The sequence below is a fragment of the Punica granatum genome, chromosome 6, assembly GCF_007655135.1.
Source record: "Punica granatum isolate Tunisia-2019 chromosome 6, ASM765513v2, whole genome shotgun sequence".
NCBI classification, from domain to species: domain Eukaryota; kingdom Viridiplantae; phylum Streptophyta; class Magnoliopsida; order Myrtales; family Lythraceae; genus Punica; species Punica granatum.
In genome coordinates, this window is record NC_045132.1 from 1,074,101 (window position 1) to 1,097,250 (window position 23,150).

At 37.3% G+C, this 23,150-nt stretch overlaps 2 protein-coding genes and 1 pseudogene across 2 annotated transcripts; 1 reads left to right on the plus strand and 2 right to left on the minus strand.

Moving 5' to 3' along the window:
- Nucleotides 1-3,177: 3,177 nt before the first annotated feature.
- LOC116210970 lies at nt 3,178-4,920 on the minus strand (annotated as a pseudogene).
- An 8,276-nt stretch (nt 4,921-13,196) lies between these two features.
- LOC116210398 lies at nt 13,197-17,848 on the plus strand. Its single transcript, XM_031544263.1, has 3 exons — nt 13,197-13,749; nt 14,604-16,032; nt 16,472-17,848. The coding sequence occupies exons 1-3, from the start codon at nt 13,359-13,361 to the stop codon at nt 17,496-17,498; spliced, it is 2,847 nt and encodes a 948-aa protein (XP_031400123.1). The 5' UTR covers nt 13,197-13,358; the 3' UTR covers nt 17,499-17,848.
- Nucleotides 17,849-18,105: 257 nt separating this feature from the next.
- On the minus strand, nt 18,106-21,484 carry LOC116210399 (probable mediator of RNA polymerase II transcription subunit 26c). Its single transcript, XM_031544264.1, has 9 exons — nt 20,602-21,484; nt 20,140-20,208; nt 19,966-20,048; nt 19,802-19,878; nt 19,396-19,445; nt 19,243-19,276; nt 19,022-19,143; nt 18,740-18,842; nt 18,106-18,520 (listed from the first exon to the last, which is right to left on the minus strand). The coding sequence occupies exons 1-9, from the start codon at nt 21,010-21,012 to the stop codon at nt 18,411-18,413; spliced, it is 1,059 nt and encodes a 352-aa protein (XP_031400124.1). The 5' UTR covers nt 21,013-21,484; the 3' UTR covers nt 18,106-18,410.
- Between the last annotated feature and the right edge of the window lie 1,666 nt (nt 21,485-23,150).

A 23,150-nucleotide genomic window follows, 5' to 3' on the forward strand; every position in this document is an offset into this window, starting at 1 on the left:
CATTGCCTTAACCAGCCGGGATCCATTATCAACGAACCCATATGATCATGGGATTCAAATGCGAGAAGAACTGCATCCCCACCGAGCATTTTAACATCCACTCAGAAGACTCCTTCACAAAGGAAAGCATCCTTCAGGCTATCGATACTACCAGGAAAATGGGCATAAGCAACTGCACTCCTACTGAACCATTATCTGTTTGGTTCATGAGAGGAGAAAGAGACGTTGGCCATCTGCTTCAAGCTCTGGTCATGAGGTTTTATAGGGACAAACGGCGGATCTGATACCGCTTTCTCCAAAACTCCTGCTACAGAACGTTTGCCTCTTGAAGGCTCACATGGTGGCTGGTTCGCAGCACCCCTGGGAAGAGGACTAGGAAATTAGGCAAGGTTCACCAGAAGCTGATGATTTCCGCTCCGCACATTCTGCATAGAAGCTGCCACTTGCTGAAGATAAAACCGAATCTGCGACCTTGCTTATTGAGCTTCTTTGGAATGAAAAAATCTGTGGCTCTTCCAAACTTTCGAACAATAAGAAACGGAGTTTTTGTATCACAATCAGCGGGAAGATTGTTTACGTAGAGGGAGGGAGAACGCCTCTGATCTCCGGTTGGAGGAATTCATGGTCAATCAAGAATAAAAAATGGGTTCAAAATTAATTATATGTATATACTTAATTTAAATCTTTTTACAATATTTTGATAAAAATTAGTGGTTTTATAATTTATATTTTAATTATATACATCACTTTTATATAAAATATGAGAATTTATTTATTGTATAATATACTTATTTTATTTTTATGAAGATTAATTATAATATTTATTTTATTAACTATATTTTAGAATATTGATAGCATTTATAACAAGCATTTGTTACTTAGCGTATAGTTTGTTCTACTATATATAGATATAGACTTAATAATAGCATAAATAGAATAAAATATCGATTTCCTATAATAGAAAACAAATTATTCTTTTACTTTTACTAACATTAGAGCTTGTGCCCACGTTATGCGCAGCGATACACGCATTTTTGACATTTACACGTACTTTTAGAATTTTAGTTAATTTTTATTTTTTAACAAAATTAATGATATAAAGAGAAAAAAATTGCATGAGAAATATAATATACTTTTTAAATAAGGACTCGTACTACACATGATATTAAGCACATTTCAACTTTTCTGAACATGATATAATTTCTAAGATTTTTAAATTTTCAATTAATCCAACAAAATGATAGAAAAGAAAATGCAAAGGATAAGAAGTTACGGACTTGGAAAATCCGCAATTCCTCACATGCAATCCACGTGAGTTGTTACTGATGTTGATCTTCTCCAATAATCGAAGAACTCCATGAATATGCCTCGAACAACCTGCAAAAGGAGAATATTAGGGTGGTGTCCCCACATTTCCCTCTCCGACGCTCAAGTTAGTTTGGGAGCTATTAGAGCGTCATCTGTAAATTAATGTCATATGGTTATTTATAGTAATTCAGAGATATATCTGTTACCAAACTTGGAGAGATCTTCGATACACTCCAATATTCCGAAATAAATTAATTAGAAAATTAATCTTTAGTATACTTAGCCTTCAAGTCAATCACATCCGTTACTTGGGCCAGTTGAGCCGCATTGCTCACGGGCCTACTGGGCCTTCTCGGCCCACTGAACGTCAGGTCCAAAAATCCGGTTCCTATCAGAAGTGACGTGGAGGAGAGTGTGAAAAATAAATGGCGAGAGAAATAGATAGAGAGAAAATCGGGAAGTGAGAGAGATGGTTGGTAGCTATTGTTTGTATTTACTTTATATAGTGTTCCTTATTAATTGAATAATAAATAGTATGGGTATTTTTGACAAAGTAAGACAAACTAATAAACTTTTTCTACCCTATTAATAGTAGAGATCATCAAATAAATTAAACATTTATTTGACTTAAAATCTGCGCAATGCACCAATTTTATCGATTAGTTCTCCTTAATTAATTTATAATATAATATATATTATGTCATTAGTAAACATATTTGTTTCCACGAGCCGAATTGCATGAATCCACTTCATCAGTGGCCACTAAACTTCAACCTTCTTGAAATAGAGGTCTAAAATTTTCTTATAGGAAAATATAGGGAAAAAAGAGAGGGTAAAAGTATCGAAGTCTTTCCTAGCAAAAATAAAAAGAGACTTAAAATGGGGAGACCTTTTTCGACTATTTAATTGCCTTCCGCCGGTGAATGTGGCCAATGAAGGATAACTTCTTTTGTTAATATTTGTAGAAGTATAAAGCTCAAAGCAGCAAAGGTAGGTATCGGAGCAATAGACGAGGCATGACCTAAAAGATATCTATTTTGTGGGATGATGGAGAAATCCATAATTTCTTTCTCTCTTTTTTTACTCGGTGGGCAAATAAGCCGTAGCCATAATTGAAAATTAAACTAAAAAGAGATGATACGTAAACACACATCTAATAGTATCTCCTAACAACACAAACGGATTAAGTTGTTAGGAATGGATTAATTCAAGCGTGTGAATTCCCAAACGTTTCAAAATTTTCTATTGAGCCATCCAATTTGCACAGAGATTGTCTAGTCTCTAACAAGTTTAATTTTCGATTACAATGGAGGCCGCTCGATATGGCTTTTCTTTTCCTAATCTTTCTACAAATACTTTTTTTTCCCTATGTAGAAGTACTTTTCTCAAACTATCCTGAAAAATTAAAAAGGTCATTCATTTCTATAGTTGGATGTGAAAGACGTCTATTGTTTCATGAGTTTAGTGTAAGAAAATGAAATCTAGTTGTTTCCTCAATCTGTCATTCTTGTTTATGTGTTTTCCATTCTCTTTTCAGCTTTCTCCTTTTGCACTGCTCCCGTTCTCTCGTACAATCTAGATGTACTGAGCTTTAACTTCTAATTAAATCTCATCGAGTTATTAAAAAAATGAATATGCGAATCTAAATAAAGAGGCATGAGTAGTCTACTGTTGATCATCAAATCTGAAATCTCTTAGTTGTTAAGCGAATGATTGTGCCATTGCGCTATGTCCCCTTTCTCTATAACGAGTTTAATTAGTAGATAACTAGGACTGTATGCCACTTTCGTTATCTGGTTCACTAATTCTTACAATCACCAAGTGAAGAATTGATCTAAAAACATAGCTATTCGTATATATATTGATAAGTTACACAAGGGGTTCCTCATTCATCTCGTGCTCTACCACTGGCATTAGTTTAGTCTGAGGTATAGCAATCTTCTCTGGTTCTTCTTTTCCTCCTTCAGACCTCTTCGCCCAGAGCACAATGTACAAACTTGCCGCTAAGAGCAAACCACCTAAAATGCTAATAAAAAAAAAAGGAAAAACAAAAGAGAAACTGAAAGTTTAGTGACTTAAATTGTATTTTTTTTTATGAGTGCAATTTATGTACTTATAGGAAGTTCAATTACACATAAAGAAATTTCAACTTGAGCTGTAAACTTAGTTACCTGGCTAAATTAATGGCTTCGCCCAGCAGGAGGATTGAGCAATGATTGTGATTATCAGACTGAGAGGCGTCCACATTGCGAGAAATACTGGACCTCTCGAGTTTGTGACCAACGCTTGTAGATAATACAATACTCCAGTCGCTAGTATCCCCTGTTGAGTATGTGGAGGGAGAGAAACTTTTATATTTAGGTATTGTCTCATAAGATCATTAATTGTTATCAAAATTCATAAAGAAGAGGACTTACACAGTACATAATTACGAGTAGATTGAAATCAAACGCAAGCCTCCACTGGGAAGGATCCCTTTCCGCTGCAATAGCCACAAAGAATGACTGGACTGCACTCGAGAAGCATAGAACCGTGGTGAAGGTAAGCTTTGACGGGTAATTCTCCAAAACTTTGCCCTATTGTTGACGCCACAATTTGCAAAAATCATTCAGGGGAGGAGACTATTGCCAAACAACTTGTATATGTAAGTGTCTATGAGTCTAACTCAAATACATATTATGATATGGTACCTGAAGAACGAGGCCAAGACTCCAGGCAGCAATGAAGATCAATGAGAGAAGGCAACCTTTGAGCCATCTAGAGTTAGAGGAAACGTGTTTGGTTTTATGGGACAGGTTGAACAGGTGATGCTTGAACGGAGGCTGGATGTGGGGTCCATTATAGAAGGCAAGAAGTGCTACCCCACCAACGCACAGGATCATCCCTACTACCTTAGCTATTCCTACTCCCTTCCTCACATTCACCTTCTCCATCCTACAATAGCCATCAGGGGAACTATAATCATAGGCATATAGAAGTCTCTTATGACATTATGATTGTCGGTTTACTTGGTATGTATACCTTAACATGATTGCAAATATGATAGTCATCACGGGGATGCAATTAAGGGACGCTGCACCGACCGTTGAGGTTGTGAACTTGAGGCCGATTCCGTATAAGTTCAATGCAAATGTGACGCTGCGGATGACAATTGTATTAGATCATGAAGTTATATTAACCTCTATATATTTGTTCTTAGGGTTTCATGGGGTAAAAAATTAATAGAAAAAAAATCATTTGTAAGACGGAAGTCTCACCCGAGCAATGCGATGCCAAAAATCATGCAAAAGGTACGAAGGTTGAGCAGAGTGAGAAGATTTCCTGGACAATTTGAGCTCTATAGTAAGGATGTGTTGTGTTGTAAGCGCTTTAATGCAAAATAAAGGTGAAACGGGTTGGCATGTAAAAAAGAGTCATGGTGTGATTTGATATCACGTACCGCTCAAAGACTATTGCGAATGGGATCATGAGGAGAGTACCAATGACCTGTCGATAGAAAACCAAGATGAAGATGTTCATCCCCTGCTCGTACGCAGCCTTAGAGAGAAGTATCATACCGGCGAAGATACACTGCACCAGTGCAGCAAATATGTAGGGGTTCTTCAAATCCATAAGTATGTTGAACTGAGTGATCAATGATGAATCGTTCAACAAATATATAGACTGGAAGTGCTTTGAGATGGACTTCCAAGTAATGAGCTATATATATATATATATATGGCCACTGGGATAATCAGTATGGGAGGATTAATTAATAATTGCATGAAGATTATTTGGATTTTCTTTTCTTTTTTCTGTGAAAACAACAATGGGAGCTATTATGGACGTACGTAAGGTCAGTGTTGGAGGATTGATTAATTGTATGAAGATTAGATTTTCTTTTGTCTCCACGGGAGAACAGTTGGTCTTCGAGACCAAGCAATAGGGAAGAGTTGACGATAAAGTTCACACAGCGGACAGCTCCATCTTACACTCCAGCCTACCGATCGATACTAAGTTCCATTGTTTGGAAGTCGATTTTGCCTGACCACGAAGTGCTTTGATAAATATTGAGCTCTTGCTTCCCACGTAAAATTCATCCATTACGGTATAATTGGTCAACTGTTTGTGCTAATTCCATCCTAATTACATTGACTTAATTTCTTTCGCTTAGATGAATTAATTGGCAAGTGGATCCGAAAATAGACTAGGCGAATCACTAATTTCGCTAACTTTAATCCCATTATTCTTCTTCTGTCGTTTCCTTTTTTTTTTTTTTGATAAATACTATAATCCCCATTATTTGATTTGTCTTTCATACTTACGAATCTAATCAGTTCCCACATAGTATGAACACTATCTTACCGTTAGGATGCAAATCCAAAGGGAAAAAATAGATTAGTTATATATTAATTAATGTGAGATTAGCTCCACCAGCTCCCAGTATAGGAGGAAAATGCAATGTATGCAAACTTCACTGGAAGAATGAAGTACTCTCATCGTGCCCCGGGTAGGTAAATACGCGCTTGATCAAATCAGTCATTGTTGACTGGTAATTATTGTCACTAATTTGTCATTCCAGAAAAGTGCCGCCTCGTTTCACGTCAATATTTTGAATTTTGTGTCTATATATATCACTTGTGATAGTCGTTATTGTTAATGTACATAAAATAATGGAATTTAGATAAATAGGGCTGAAGGGCCAGACAGAAACCAAAAACGAAACTTCTGAACCAAAATAGTTTATGATATGGTAATAACGCCATATGTTAGCCTATCCAGTGACGCTGTGTGCCAGAACTCGACCAATGGTTCACTCCGGCCGGTGGGTTTGATATAAAATGCTCATTTAAATCCCCTGGACTCCATTTCATAATGACAACGTCCGTTCCTCTCAAGCATCTAAGTACTTTTTTTTCGTGAATCACCAAATGGAATCTTAAATTGACGTGCCATAGGATGACTCAATATTCAATGAGTTATTACTCATCGATTGTAAATAAGTAGAAACCAATTAAAATGATTGTAAGTGGGGATCAATATTCCCTTTGAGAAGCCAAATTTTCTGCTTTTAATGCTTTTATTATTGAGTGTTGCCGGTCCAAACGGATGAGATTACTTACCCAGTTTTTGCTCCCATAGGATCTGGATCGGTTTTGGAGAAGCAAGGATGCATTGTGATATCCTGGTTGACTGATTTGTGATTGGGCTAGTGAATGATAACCCAGCTTCATCATCTCTCTCAGTATCGGCCCACCAGTATTTAGTGGGCCGGATCATCTCCTACGAGTTGGGCCGTCACCAGTGTCATTAAGAAAGCCTCGGCCCATGTCATTTGACTCATTTCATCTTCTTATACCGCAAGAGGAATTTGTGGAAATGAATGATTTTCTCGATCTATCTTCAAACTTATCATTTTTCTTCTATTTATATATACATCACACATAACATGAAGACCCAAGCCATAAAAATGATCATAAATTGCATGTAAATCTCAAGCATATTTCAATGATCATATATGTGCTCATAAAAAACGTGATACCTGTAGAAGAAGTGTAGTGATATTTATCACGATGGTTAATATAATATCCGAACATTTATCTAATTAACTTAAAAATCCACGAAATGTACCAATTATTACCGATTAGTTCTCCATGATTGAGACAACATATAATGTGTCATTGTTAAACTCATGATTTGAATATTATAATTAACCGGAATTTTTATTTTGGGTGAAACTAAGAGGAATTTTTGAAGAGATGGATTGCATGAATCTTCATCAGTTTCCCCTAGACTTCAACCTACTTGAGATAACGACGAAGGTGTGGGGGAGCTCCCTGGTGTAGTTTCCTGCTAAGTTCAAAAACTTGACATCATTTTATGAAATTCTTTAAAATTAATTATTAGTCCTCAATCTTAAGCATAATGTGTACTTTTGATATAGGTTTATAAATATGCGTATATATATACATATATACATTCTAGTCTTAGAGACGAGTGCGTTACACGGGATAAAGCATGATTCCTTCATAATTTCATTATACTACCAGAATTGCACATGCGTTGCACATGATACATCGTAAGTTGCATGTAAATTAATCTTGGTCATTAAATGGTCATTGATTAATCATAAAGTCGACATATATGATAATATAAATATATAAAGCTTAATATTAGACTCATTGTTTTAATAGGATATAGAAATAATATAACCTAAAAAATGAAGGGATATGGAAGGGGGAGATTTGAGCATGGGGATCCATCACCGCCACCTCTTCCACTATGACACTTTTTGATGAGACAAAACTATATAGCGAAGGTCTACCGAAGTTGGATTATAAAATTCAATGATAGATATATTTAAAATGCAAGTATTTTACATGCATGTATTTACTTGAATAATTTCAAATAATTTCCTTATAATTCAAGTAAATTATATAAAAAGCAAATAAATTACTTGAGGTGAAGTGATTTATTTACTTAAAAAATACAAGTAATTCACTTGTACTATATATGCATCTTCAACATTATAAATTATAGACCAACCTATCAAATTAACTTTTGTTGGGGCAAACTATATAGGAAAGCCATCAAACAACAGTCGGGTTTTTTTGCTAAATAATCGATATATCCATCAGATCGATATCAAATTAACTAAAAAATATTATAGGTACATCCGGATATTAATCTAGATGGCAACAAAGTTTTTTTTTCCTTATAATTGGTATTTAATCGATACATTTATCATGGTACTATTGCAAGTTGTCAGAAGTAGAGAGAGGAAAACAATGGGAAAGTTACCATTCTCGTGGGACGGGACTTCTAAGAAATGATTAGTCGTACGCTCGATGAATTGCTCCATGGAGACAACAAAGTTGGAGAATGTAGGGTTTGGATGAAACAGGCCATATAGTCTCAATAAAGTTCTTTGCGAGTCTGAGAATGTATCGATTCTTTGCGAGTATAAATGGATTCGTGCCAAAAAACTCTAAACTCAAACACGACACGTTTAATAAACGTATCACGATTTTCAAGCACGAACACGATATGTTTAATTACGGGTTGACATGAAAACGACATGTCTAATCCATTTAACTAAGCATGTCTAAATGTGTATATATACTTACTACACGATTGACATGATAAAAACACCATAAATGGGTGATTTATATAAACAAATTTAGATAATTTTAGTGTACTTTCTTCTATAAATTGATAAAATATGTGAAATAAATTTATTAACATGATAACACATAATATAAGTTGGTCTAACCGTGTCTAAATGGGTTACAAGGATTGAACCCGTTTAAACACGTTTATTTATCATGTCTAAACGTGTTTGACTTATTTAGACATGAAACACATTTAGCCTTAACACAAATCCATTTAACTCCATGTCATATCCATATTATGTTATTGCGTTGTGTCAAATACTGCCGGCCCTACCTGGAAACTGGGAGCAAAGAATATGGTAAGTCCATCTGAAGATTTTCGTCCTTCAAGTTGCTTCAAGTTCGGTTATTACTACAAATGTTCCTACATACTTGAAGCCATGAAGGGATAAAGATGATTAGAATATAGTTCCTGATGTTTTTCCTATTCGTCTTCCTCTATGCATTTTTCAAACCATTAAGCGCAATTGAAGCAACAATAAAAACTGCACGTAATTTAAGGAATATGTTAAAGTGGAAGCACCTTCTTGTGATACTAGATTCTTGATACTCGAGAGAAAAAAATCTATTGACAATTTATCTAAAATAGATGAGAATTTAGATTCTATTAGGTTATGGTGTAGTCTCTAGACCGTGCAATATAAGACTATAGCTAGAAAGATACAATGGGGAAATATGATGAAGAAAAATGAAGAAGAAGAAGAAGAAAAAGGGCTGAAATGATAACATAATACGAATTCATTTTATAATGCACTATACATACGGAGATGACTCCATCCCTCCGGTTGAATTGGAAAATAAGGATGAAGTTGTGCTTTAAAATTCGATGTAGAGAGCTATTAAAAAACTTTGGATAATGCAAATGATGAATGGACTTGCTTGTTGTTTCATCTCTGGATGGTTCATTTCAACGTATTTGACGGTTACACAATTTCAAAAGAGTCCCTTGCATTTCTTAAATTAACAAATCCAAAAAGGTGCATCTCTAGCGAAAAGAAAAGTCTTAAATAAAAAGACATGTATATACCTTGGTGGAAACAGTTCCTCGAACAAATGAGGTAATGAAAAAAACTTAAATTAGTTGGAAAATTTTGAAGAGATGTACAAAGTTTAACTCGGCTGAGGGAAAGAACATGTGAGGCAACGAATATTGAGAATGAGCAACGGATAACGAGTCAAAAGTGTGTGAGAAAAAGTCCTACTAATAGAGAACATCAAAACCTATTGGGACAATAAACGTTATCACGATGATTTCATTTCGGATCCATATGGACAAATAATATGAACAAAGTATGTCAATATAATTAGGGTAAATAACCAAAAAAACATGACCTTTACACTTTTTTATGATTTTAGCATGACTTTTCGAAAATTGCTTAGACAAGTATGACATTTCATTTTAGTCTCAAATCTAGCATAACATTAAATTTTCCCTTAATTTTAACGGTAGTGCGACGTATCGTCACCTTATTAAATGAGTGGGTCCTACTTATTTTTATTTAATGAAAAAAATTATGATTTTTTTTTAAAAAAGAGGGGGTCGAAGACGATGAAGGGGGTCGTTGCCGACCCTGATCGGAGCGGTGGTGGCCCAGTCGGGGTCGACGATGATAGCAGGGGTCGCCCCTGACCCTAATTGGTGTAGTGGTGGCCGTAATCGAGACCACCACCGCCGGGCCCCCTCCTCATTCAAGCCTCAGCCCGTCAGCAGACTCTTTTTTTTTATTTCAAAATTTTTTAATAAAATAAAAATAAGTGGACCTACTCATGCAATAGCGTGACGACATGTGGCACTACTGTTAAAATTGACGAAAAATTTAACGTCGTGCTAGATTTCTAAAATGAAATGTCGTGCTTTTCTAGGCAATTTTTGAATGTTCGTGCTAGAATAAAAAAAGAAAAGTGTAAGGTCCATGCATTTTTGCACTATTAACAGTACATATGATAATTTAACTTTGGATCTATTGGGGACTAGAAAATTGGGCCGACTTGTTCAGTCCGACTTACCATTCTAGGCCCACATTGACACTTCATATTGGATTATGATATCCCGATATAGATATCTCGGAACTCTTATAAATAGCTCTTCAAGTACCTCTAAACGCTAAGTTCAATTCTTCTTCTTTTCTTCCAGACATTCTTATTTAAGCATCAAGAGGGAAATTAGAATTTCCTCCCGTTCTTCCCCTTTTTTCAGGTCACTTGAGATTCGTGATTTGCACGTGATCAAGGTTCGAAAACTGAAATCCTATCATGATCCATATCGACAAATTTATGAACGAATTCTATAACATTGGTGGGATGGTAAAATCAAATCATCTAGAATTTTGATTTAATCTTTGAAATAATCTTAATTAAATTAAAAGTAATTTAATATCATATATATTTTTTGGCCAAATTCTACACAATACTTTTACTCTGTGTGATATAACACGGGATTACATATTAAAATAAGAATAATATTTCTGATAATGTCTTCTCAGCAAAAAATAATCTATAAATTATTAATTATAAAATGATAGATGACTTTAGAGTTTATAATTGAACTAAAATTCATAAATAAAAAAATACTCATATATAATTAGACTTTGATGGTACAACTCTCCTAAAAAAACTTATTATGAAAAATAATATTCATATTATATGAAACAAATAATTTTCCAAGTGCATAAAATTAATTATAACATATTCATTTATTCTTGGGACCATGATTTACATAAATTTACATTATTTGAAACCCAAAAAGTATAATTACATTAGAAAATATGAAGAAGTGTAATTATACAGTTGAATGTAAAATTGTTCAGTGAAACTTAATAAAAAATTACCCCTGCATAAATATCAATATATAATTAGACTATGATATTACAAATCTCCATTCTAAATTTAAGTTAAAAAGTTTAGTATAAAAAATAATGTTCATATATATGAAACACAAATGATTCTCCAAGCGCATAAATTAATCAAAATATATTTGTTTATACTTTAGACCATGATTTACATAGATTTACTTTATAGAAATCCAAAAAGTATAATTACATTAAAAAATATTAAGGAGTGTAATCTTATTTTTAATGCAAAATGTTCAATGAATTTCATATAAAAATTGCATGGGTAAAAAAGGCTAGTGTATATATAAAGTTGTATCTCACATAATATTTAGGATTAGAAGAGTGATTTTCTAAATAGTAGAAGGTCACAAAGGTAAATCTATTGATTTCTCTAACAATTAATGCTTTCTCATAAATGAAATAAAATTATTAAAATAAATTATGTAAAAAATTAAAGAGATGATTTAGAACAATTCATATATCTTATATCATTTCTTGTTATAATTGAATATTTGAAATATATAATATATATTATTATAATATAATTTCAAAAATAAAAATGAAATATTGAAATAAGGATGTTATCAAATTTCATATTTAAAATGTATAATCAAATTTGTGTAAGTATGTAATATTTAACAATTAAACAAATACACATTGTACAGTAATTGAAATGGTTAGTTGAAAATATATATCGAACCATTAATATTAATCTAATTTTATTAATTGATTATCATATGAAACTTAAAATTAATATTAAAAATGCTTTATTGTGTTAAGAAATAACTATATATTTCAAAATTCAAATTAATTATTATAAGAGATGATATATATGTGTATATTAAAAAGAACATATATATGTTGAATACAAATGATATAAACACTACAATGAAATCAACTGATAATATATAGAATTTATAAAAAAATATTATCACGTCCATATATTGTGACATAGAGCTGTGAAGTTAAGATCATAAATAAAATGACAATAAAACCTAAGCTAAGGATGTCCTAAACATTGTTTAACAAAAGGATGCAACGCACTTTTATCCCAATTACAAAACTTAATGTATGCGATATATCTATATTAACAGTTGTTTTAATAATACGACGCATGTTAATTAAAATAATTATTAGATTATTATTATAATAATTAACTTACTCTAATTTATAAGATAAAAATTATTGAAAGGTTATTACTTGTAGGTTGTAATAAATAAATAAATAATTATTAATATTATTTTTCATAAGAAAATTGTTGTTTCAAAATGTATTCACCAAAATGTAAGGTAAATTACACTGGTGGTCCAAAAAGTTTTAATAATGTATCAGGTTGGTCCAAAAAGTTTTTTTTGCTACTTGATGGTACAAAATGTTTCAAAATTGTAATATGATAGTACAAACCGTTATCTCACCATTGACGCCCTCAAGCGAAGCTGACGTGACCGAAACGTGGCCGACACGTGGCTCTGATATGTTTATAGGAGTTGGTAGAACGTTACATGATGGTTCAAACTCTTTTGAAGTTGTCATTTAATGGTCCAAAATGTTTTATAGATGTAATGTAATGGTACAAAATATTTTTTTAATTAACTTAAAGGTCCACCCATGTCAATAGCGAGATGACGGCGTCAACGGTGAGATAACGGTTTGTACTATCATGTTACAACTTTGAAACATTTTGTACATCAAGTAACAAAAAAAACTTTTTAGACCAACCTGATGTATTATTAAAATTATTTGGACTACCAGTGTAATTTATTCCAAAATGTAATGTAAAGGCAGTTTCTAATTTTTTCGCTATGAAAATTTTGGGCTTTCAAAGCTTCCCCAAATTCTTGCCCACCAATAATTGTTGACACGTGTTCCCCCCACGTGCACCTGGGCTTTGAGGATGGAAGGGGCTTCTTCTTCCTCTTCCTATTGCCCACCTCTGCAAAACCCTCCTTAAACCCAAATGGACTCACCGTCATCGCATTCGTTCGACAACGCCCCCACCGACTCCATGAAACCGCCTGAATCCATCTCCCATTTCATCCCAAAGCTTCTGAAGTTCTAAGCTTTCACCATGAAACCCCTCTGCTCAAGAACCCCGCTGTACTTGCTCCTCCACAGAGGCCCTAATTCTCAGCACCAGCCGTCACTCTTCCTCCATGTCTACCACCTCTCCACACAATCCTCAAACTTCCACTCCCAGCCTCCTCTGGCGCATTCCTCGAGGCGGTACGAGCACGAGTCCCGGGACGTTCGGGTCTCGGTGTGGTGGGACTTCGAGAACTGCCACGTCCCGGCTGGGGTCAATGTGTTCAGGGTGGCCCCAACGATCGTTGCCGCCGTTCGGGCTAATGGGATGAAGGGTCCGGTTCAGATCACCGCCTTCGGGGATGTTCTGCAGCTGTCTCGGGCCAATCAGGAGGCTCTGTCTGCCACCGGGATCAACCTCACTCACATTCCTAACGGTTTGTTGCGATTCTCCAACCGTGATTAATTGGTTCATCTGATAATACTGCTCGGGGTTGATCATCAAGTCAATTCAGTTGGGGCATTTAGTTGTGAATCGTGATCACTCAATTTTGATGAAGCATACTTCGCAGCATCATTAGGATCGATTACGAATTAAGTCAATTCAGGCTCTCTCTGGATTTTCACCTGGGTCTGTTTAGTTCTGTAGTTAAGTGGCAGCCCGGTCTCTTTGGGCTCTGCCAACAAAGCTTTTCTCGGCTTTACAACTTTGAAGTTTGAGTAGTGCTGGAATTCAACAAGGTGAAACTTAGGGTAATCTTGGCATACGCCTGAAATGCTCGAAATTGATAATTGATCTGATAATGAGTGGAATTAATGGTCAATCTATTGTCCGGGGTAATTACCCTGGCAATGGAAAAATGCAAACCACAAGCTCCTGAGGAGAAGGTGTAATATAATGGCATTTCAAGACTCGCAAATGCTGAAATGGATCATCTTGTTTTATAAAGTGGTTTTCTGCAAGTTCGTTGGGTCCTCTTTGTTATATGAACATTACATCTCTGCTCAAAACATATGCTTTGCGAAAGTTGAATAGGGAAAGCAAGGTCCCTCAAGAACCATCAATTCAAATTATTATTACATGATTTTGGGATGATTCTTACCAATTTTTTTCCACTGAACATATATATTGACATGAACTATAGTTAAGATGTTGTCACAGTGCCTTATTCAGAACTTGTACTCCCATTGATGTATGATTATTTAAACTTTCTAGATTTCTAGCATTTCATGCAAGCAATGTACTCAATCTCTTACTTAAATTCCCTGTTCCGACTATTATATAACACAGGTGGTAAAAACAGTGCGGACAGATCTCTACTTTTGGACCTTCTCTACTGGGTATCCCGGAACCCTCCACCGGCACACCTGTTCTTGATTTCTGGTGATCGGGACTTTGCTGGAATTCTGCACCGGTTAAGAATGAACAACTACAACATACTTCTCGCGAGCCTGGATAACGCGCCTGGTGTCCTTTGCAGTGCTGCTAGCATAATGTGGCATTGGAATTCTATGATCAGAGGGGAAGACCTCATTGGCAAGCTTTACAACCAACCCCCCGATGGTCCCCATGGTTCCTGGTATGGCCATTACAGGGGCTTGCTTGAGGACCCTTTTGCAGTTCCGGAGCAATCACCTCTGCTGAAAAATGAGGGTTCACCCACTCTGGAGCCCAGCTCGGAGCTTAAGGTCCGCCCTGTTCCAAGGGTGGTCATGAGGACTATTAATAATATACTGAGGGAATACCCGGATGGAATCTCGATCACAGAACTGCGGGAAGAGCTCAAGAAATCGAATCTGATCTTAGATAGGGATCTTTATGGGTACAAAAAGTTTTCGCGATTTCTCTCATCAATGCCGCACATTTTGCAGCTTCAGTTTCAGCATGACGGGCAATATTTGGTACGGCCTGCCAGTGCAAAACGTAATGGACCATCTGATCTGACTGGAGACTTATCTTCTGGGTTCAGTATGGACAGTGGAGAGGTGGACTGGAGGACTAACCCTAACACAAAGGTAGAGGGTGAGGAAAGATCTTCATTCAAAGATGACAGGGCAAAGCCTGAGTCAGGAATTGTCACCGAAGTAAGTATAGGGAAGGTAAAACAGCAGACCTCCACGGATCGAGATTGGGTGAAGTTGTCTAAAGCTGTAGATATGGCACCGCCACAGCCCGATAAGAAATTCTTTGAGGGGGTTAATACACAAGCTAATGAGGAAAATTTATCTCCTACACAGCAACAAGATGAGTCTATGCCTCAAGTGGGTTTTTTCAGAAGGATTTGGAGAAGATGGTTTGAGGCTACTGATTCTGGTGATCCAAACAAGAAAAGTGAAACGCTTGGTAATTCTGTCGATCATTCAGTTGAGAGGAAGGGTGAGAAAAAAGTTGCAAAGGTGGTGAGTAAGGATGTTGGTCTAGTAAATTCAGAATCATCATCTTTGCCTAGTAAGGAGTTGAGCGTAAAAGAAGAGGTGAGTGTGGATTCTGATAGGAGAGGTTTGTTTCACCGAATTGCAAGTTGGTGCAAATTTCAGGGGAAGGGGGCTACTAGCAAACCGGAACCAGCAATTGATGGATCCACTGAAGAAGCTCTGGATGAGAAAAGTGACTGCCTTGCGAGGGATGACATTTTTTCGCAGGAAACATTTTGGAACGATGTGAAATCTTTTCTCGACTCTTCCCGAGGTTCAGATATCGTCTCTCAGTCTCGGACCAGGTTGATGCCTCTTTCTTCTTTGTTGCAACTGTCCTTTTTGCTAAAGTTGATGCTATTCGTTAGTAAGCTTATTATCTCTTGTTTATTGTTTTACAATGTCAAATTTACTTTTTGATGCTATTTTTTAATTCCTATGGAAAATTTCATGCTTGAAATTTATAAAAAAGCATCATCATTTTTTAGTGAAGTTTATTTAGAATATATAAGAAAAAGAAAACGTTTTGTGGAAGTAAACAGCACAGGCCCTAAAATTTGCTGGTTCTGGTTCCATGCTTTTAGTTCACCATTTCTAATCCAAATACCAAACATCTCTTGATACTTGCACAGTTTTATGATGAATCTACTTGTGCTGGACTGATTTCAAAGTTGTGTTTTATGTATGGTTTTTATTTTATTTTTTTATTCTAGAAATAACAATATAGTGTCATATTCTTATCAGGGCCGCATTGGCCAGAAATATGAGGAAGGGTGGGCCCGCTATCCTCGAAACGCTCAGTGAAACAGATCTCCTCCGCCTCATTGATCTAGTGATCTCGGAGAAGAAACTGGTGGAAGAGAATACTTCTCAGGTGTTTCCTTTCAGACTTAGTCAGCCTCGTTCTCAGGGCTCAAAAGGGCTGAGATCGATCTTCTCCGATAAAACATCGGAGCACGAGGGGGAGAGAAAAGTTCACAACATTTCCCATACCGGGGTTTCTTCGCCAGTTCTCAACAAGAAGCCTCCTGATCGATCAAGGAATCAGCTTTTAGCAGACGTCCAGAAGCTCGTGCAGGAGGTGTTGGTCCGACATCCTGAAGGGTATAACATCACTTGTTTCAGGAAGCTTTTCCTTGAGAAGTATGGTTACCCTCTCGACCTGCAGAAGCTTGGGTACCTGAAAATCACAGGCCTCCTGCAGGTGATCCCGGGAGTCTCTCTTGAATCAGGGCTGATGTTCCCCTCAAGCAGAGCCAAGCAGGGTTCGAGCCCTGTAACTTCTACTGGGATCCAATCTGTGGCCAGTTCAGATGGGGATTCATCTGATTCATGGGATGAACTGGGTCCCCTCACCAAAGAAAGTTCAGGTGGAAGAACTAAACTGCCCAAGTACGAATCCGCACTCTTGGATGAGGAGGAAGTTACTTCTGGATCGGAGGATGAGACTAGTCTAGCAGGACAAGGAGGAGGGAGGCACAAGAAGCAACGGGACATGGATGAAGATAGCTCTCTGATGCAGATACTCAATTCCTGGTACAGCAAGGATGTCGGAAGTGGTAACACGAAGGACTTGAAGCCTGAGGAAGCTGGTTGTCCTGACCTGTCCAGCGACTCCTCTGAGCTCTATGAGCAGAGGCAGAGGCAGAAGAAAGCCTATTCATTCGTGGCAGATACAAATGGGAGCGGTGAGAGAGAGAAGCAGATCGAGAGTATTTTAGGTAGTATGAAGAATATGGAGAGCGAACAGAGGATGCAGCAGCAGACCTGAGCATTTATTCGCTGGAGCCAGAAATGAAATTCTCGTAGGCAGTCTTGTTGAACTAAGTCATCATACAACTTTCCCTTCCAATTCCACCTTCGCTATTTGTTCGGTGGTTCGAGAATTTAGGAGCTTCCGAAGATCATGATTTGATTGATCGGGAAGTGAGGAAGGTTACCGGGTGAGATAAAATCCGGAGACCTTGCTTATATTTCTCTTTTTAGCCCATTTGCTATTGAACTTTTAGGAGACGGCTTATGCATGTAAGCGGACGGGCTAGTTTCTCCTTGATCAGTTTTTATTCAGAAGAGGATTTATAGGATCAATTAATCGACGACTATTTTAAGTAGTTCAGAAAAGGATTTATCAGATCAGTTAATCACTGATCATTTACATTCCATCAAGATCACTATTGTAGCATGTTTGCAGTGGCGGGGCTTCAGGCGATGGCGCTTTAAAAAAATCAATGCCCTAAAAGAACCAACTATACGAATTTGACAGGAATTCTCAGACTTAATTTTCGTCGTTCCTGTTGTTGCTCGGCAATAGAATTCATGAATTAACCGAGCGAAGCAGGCTTCATTTCGGGAGTAACCGCCGATGGCAAAAGATGAAAGATTAGCAACCCTGCGAGGATTGTTCACTGAAACTCCAAGCGTTGTACCCCAAAATAATATGCACTTCGTTTTCTTGCCACAAAAATTAAACAAGGGGCGAGCGGGGCGGGGTAGGAGAGTTGAGAAAAGGATAAAGAAAAGCTTTTATTATATATATATATATATATATATGACATAAAATACTCTCTTTCTCGTGACCAATTCCGGGATTTCCCGGAAGATGGGAAGGCCGTGAAAGGCCCTCGAGCCGTGTGATGTGAAGACGGCAAAATGCCTTTGTGTTTTTCAGTCAGTTGACGCTCAATCACCAATGCCTTCCCTGAGAGCCCCCGGCTTTGTTCTTCGTGAAGAAGGTGTTCTTCGGTTTTGGTATCTCGTGAATGTCCATCACCTGGATCGTTCTTTGCTTTTTGGCTTCGCGAGATCACACATTGACAAAAAGAATGAAAAGCCATCAGCATTAAGACGCGGATGAGCTAAAAAGAGATTATATTCATTTGGTGACGGGAGATTTCTTCAGTAATTTTCAGTTTTTCCAGTTTTTAGAAAGCATATGAAAACAGCTAACTGAACTCGCTTTCGAATGATCAAATGGGCAATTTTAAGGAATTTAAAAAGATGAAGAAACCAAACCATTTTCAGCTTCTCTGTAGCTATCATGAAGCCTCTTCCTCGCCGAAGCCAACCTATCAGACTCAACGTTGCTTTCCTTCTGCTGGTGTTGTTCTCTTTGTCTCTACAAAATTCAGAATGTAAAAACATTGCCGTCCTTTGAAAGATCAGTATGAAAACCAGTTCGAAACAAAGTGCCATGTAACCTCAAAACCATTTCACAGAAAATAATTAAACATTGATCCTTGCAACCAAAAATACTGTTCCTGGAAAGTTTTGATTTTCCAGGATAACCTTCCTTACATTTTGAGCAGGAGGTGCCGACATTGGATGATTTGGCCTCATGGGCGGAGTTTCACGTCGGATTACATGTTTAGCTTTCGGTTCAGGCTCCGAGATGTTCCTCTCTGACCCAGAACTTGCAGCTGGGTACTCCAGTCAAAGCAAGAATCAAAAATCAAAACTGCGGGCAAATATGGGTAAAATTGAAAAGGGCAAATCTCTGAATCGGATTCTATACTCACTGTGTGGATTAGGAGAGGGTGCGAAATCGGGAACCTAGAAAAGAATAAGAATAGGAATCTTAGAAAGGAGAAAAAAGGGATGCATAGGATTTTCCCAAAACTAGTTTTCTTTTTCCAGGAAAAGCACTTAGTGCAGAAACACTCATTTTTCACCTTGTGGTAACCGTTCTGGGGAATTTTCTGCTGTGGTGAGTCTCCATCAGCTGCCAAGAATATAAATTTGTTATCACAATTTTCTCAATTGAGCTTATGAACTGCAGCAACGTATCCAAATTTTCCGAAAATGGTAAATCAGTGGAATGCTGTTTCCAAGTTCTTTCGATAATTTCTTGCTAGAGATCCTTTATTGATGGAACTGAAAAACTGATTTCAAGTGTTTCCTCACAGAGGAGTTTGACATTTGAATGGTAAGTTCGAATAGTCAGTGAAAACAGCAGTGAACAATTTTTAGACTCTCCAAAAACCTTTTCGACTTCCGGTTTCTGCTATTTGAAACAGGAAAAGTATTTTAGGAAAGCAATTACAGGTAAGTTTCTCTTGAATGAAATCTATATTTTACCACCCAGGAGTGTGGAGGAAGCAATTTCACCAGGTTGATTCACATTTACCCATTCATCCACGATTTGCTTCCATTTCCTGCATTGCAACAAATTGCCCGGTCATCAACACCAACATGAATCAAAGTTATTCGATGCAAATAGAGAATCAGTTCACTGTATGAACCTAACAAGATGCTTCACGAGCCTCCGGACATCATTAGAAGAGTGCTTCCTGAAACGATTCACATGCCTCCCGATATCAGTTTCCTACCAGTTGTAAACAATCAAGTCTATTAGTTCATGTCACCGACCCTGGAAGATTCTCCAAAGATAGCTAGTCGGGGAACAATTCCCATACCTGCAGAGCTTGGAATGTAATGTCCATGTCTGCTAAACTTTGAAGCAACTCGACAATCGAATCCTCAGACTGCTTGACACATATCTCATGAATCAGACAAGCAATTCCAAGTAATTCTACAACACTTCAGAGCTTGCTCAGCCGCAGAGAATTCTCCCATTTTCCAAAACAAACAAGAAATGAAAACGTCGTAAAGAGATGATTTTTTTTTACTTCCACATCAAAATGAATACCGGCATTTTAGAACAAAAAGTTCCTATCTTTCGCCACCCTTTCAGCTAACATGAGCTTAAGCAAAATCAAATTTAACAGAACTTGATCGAAATCTGATTTTTCCGAAAGTTTCACTGAAACCGAAAAGGAAAAGGAGGGGGGAAAAAAAAGTGGGATACTTCTCTGCAGCAGGAAGCAACCACTCAGCACCCATATTATCAGAGCTTAAAAACTTTCAAGACAAGGGACCTGATCAGGATCTTCAAGGTGACCCTTAATCTCAAGAATTTTCCTCTGCTCATCATCGAACAAGCCCCCGAAAGGATCAAGCTCGTCATCATCCCTATTGCCCGAGTGAGGACTAGGAGGTGTAGCCGATTGCCTCTTAACTCCACGGCCATTCTTATCCCTCTCTTCTTCCTCTGCGTCAAGTTTCCCAACCCCCAGCCCGTTACTCCTACTAACCCCACAGATATTGAAGTCACAATTCCTACACTTATCAGCAAAACTGGCCGCATAGAGTTTCTCTATAATCCCATCCCTCCTCTGCTTCAGCTCATTGAGGTGATCTGAAGAAGCCACAGTGATTGCTGCCTCAAGAAAAGTCCAGACATCCACCCCTGAACTCTCCAAGACCGCCCTAAAGTCGTCTAAATCCATCACCAAGATCCCAAATTTGGCCAAGACCCACCTCCCAAAATCACACCTTTAAGCTCAACAAATCACCAGAGCTGAGAAATCCGACCCTTGAGAAGCGTTGCAGGAGGGATTCAAGATCTGGGACTAACTGCCGGGCAAGAACAGATCTAATGATGAGGTAGGATTGGCCCCCCAATAAATGCAGGACCGAGCTAAAATTCAATAACGGAATACCATCAAACTGGGGGCTTTGATGATTGAACAAAAAATACCCAAACCTCCCCACGCAAGAAACCGCAGATCGGACCCAATAACCGAAATCCAACCCGCCCTTCCCTTCAAGAATCAATCAATCAGGGATTGCAAGGAGAGTGTTGAGTTTCTGGGTTTCCTTTTTCTTCCTCTGGGTATGGGGGGAATAATGCGTAGGGTGAGGGGGGCATAGAAATCCTCAGCTGGATTGGGACAGGAAATGGAATATTCTAAGAAGTGGAAAAGGCAGGGGAAAAACAAAGGAGAAAACATTCAATTTGTTCATCCAAAGATCACTCTGTCAACAATTTAATCCCTGCATGAATTTTATCAATAATTTGATCCTCGAAAGATAAGCTGACCAAGAATTTGATACTCGAAAGATTGATTTTGCCAATAATTTGGTCCCTCAATGAATTTTGCCAACAATTCGGTTCTCAAAAGATTAGTTGACCAACAATTTGGTCCTTGAAAGATCGTTCCCCTAGACAATTTAGTCCCGACGTTAATTGACTGTCGACCCCCGTGATGATAATCGAACTTGATATGGCACATTCTCAACTAACATCAATTGAAAAATTGATTTTTTTAATCTAAAAACTCGATATGACTTTTTTTCGATTGTCACACCCTCATCTTTTACAACGGAAACGGGAATTTCAACTAACTTGAAATCATTTCAAGTGGCCTAACCTACACGAAACACGCGATGGAATTGTTGATTTCATTACTCACTCACTGTCTCTCTATACTTTGTAGAGAAATTTTCGAAGTTAAGGTTCAAACAAAGGAGGGGGAATAGTGGAATTTATAGAGTTAAGGGAGTGAAAATGCAAACGTCTTTTGATATTGTAGGGGATGGAATGATATCGTTCAATTTCAGTGGGGTTGTGGGTGTTTTAGGTTGGGGGACAAATGACCAAATTGATGTCTTATCGGGTTTTAGGATTAAAAAAATAATTTTTCGATTGCCGTTGGTTAAAGATGCGTTATATCAGCTTCAATGTAAGATTAACGTCAGTTGGGACTAAATTGTCTGGTAGAATGGTCCTTCAAGGACCAAATTATCGGCTAACCAATCCTTCAAGAACCAAATTATTGGCAAAATTCATTGAAGGACTAAATTGTTGACAAAATTAATCTTTTGAGGATCAAATTGTTGGTCAATCGATCTTTTGAGGACCAAATTATTGGCAAAAATCATCGAGGGAACAAATAATTGGTAAATTGATCTTTCGAGGACCAAATTGAAAGTTTTTCTTTAAAAAAATAAGAAAAGAAAGGACGAGTTGTTCAATTGGGTGTGTGTGCGCGTGGAATTTGTAGGCTGACCTATGGACTGCACTTGGCTTCTCTTGGGCCCAGCCGGGCAGAGAGAGAAGGAAGGAAGCATGTTTTGGTCTGCTTAGGAGATTAGAATGGACACAGAGGAGAGAGAAAGACAGGCAGACAGACAAACACAAAGAGAGTGAGAAGAGAGAGAGAGAGAGAGAGAGATGGTCAAATGATGCGGGAAGGTAAGGGATGGCTTTTTCTTTTTCTTTTTCTTTCTCATGACATTATTATTACACTTTTATATATTAGTAGACCGCCGCGTAATTACAATTGGGGAATGAAATAGAATATTGCTTTTTGTTTGCGGGTTTGGTTGGATTAGGAGGAGACTCTCGTCCTATGTCTGTAATTTAAATTTTTTTAAAAAATATTCGGAGTCCTTCTTTGCTCCATCCGCATTCCGCAATGTGTCGCTCTCGTATTGGCCTGTCTCGTCGGAGATACGAAAACTTTCCATTCGTGTCGATGATCCAGGTGAAATCCGGGCTTACATTATCATGGATGTAAACATTAATGAAGTGGAGCATTATCAGCCAAGGGGTTTGGAATTGTATAAAAATCTATGAATTTGG

Coding starts and splice junctions, on each gene's coding strand:
- LOC116210398 (XM_031544263.1), top strand. CDS start 13,359: ATGAAACCCCTCTGCTCAAGAACCCCGCTGTACTTGCTCCTCCACAGA. Junction 13,750..14,603: donor CCTCACTCACATTCCTAACG/GTTTGTTGCGAT, acceptor TATATAACACAG/GTGGTAAAAACAGTGCGGAC. Junction 16,033..16,471: donor GTCTCTCAGTCTCGGACCAG/GTTGATGCCTCT, acceptor TATTCTTATCAG/GGCCGCATTGGCCAGAAATA.
- LOC116210399 (XM_031544264.1), bottom strand. CDS start 21,012: ATGGATTTAGACGACTTTAGGGCGGTCTTGGAGAGTTCAGGGGTGGAT. Junction 20,049..20,139: donor TTACATTCCAAGCTCTGCAG/GTATGGGAATTG, acceptor TACAACTGGTAG/GAAACTGATATCGGGAGGCA. Junction 19,879..19,965: donor CTCGTGAAGCATCTTGTTAG/GTTCATACAGTG, acceptor GTTGCAATGCAG/GAAATGGAAGCAAATCGTGG.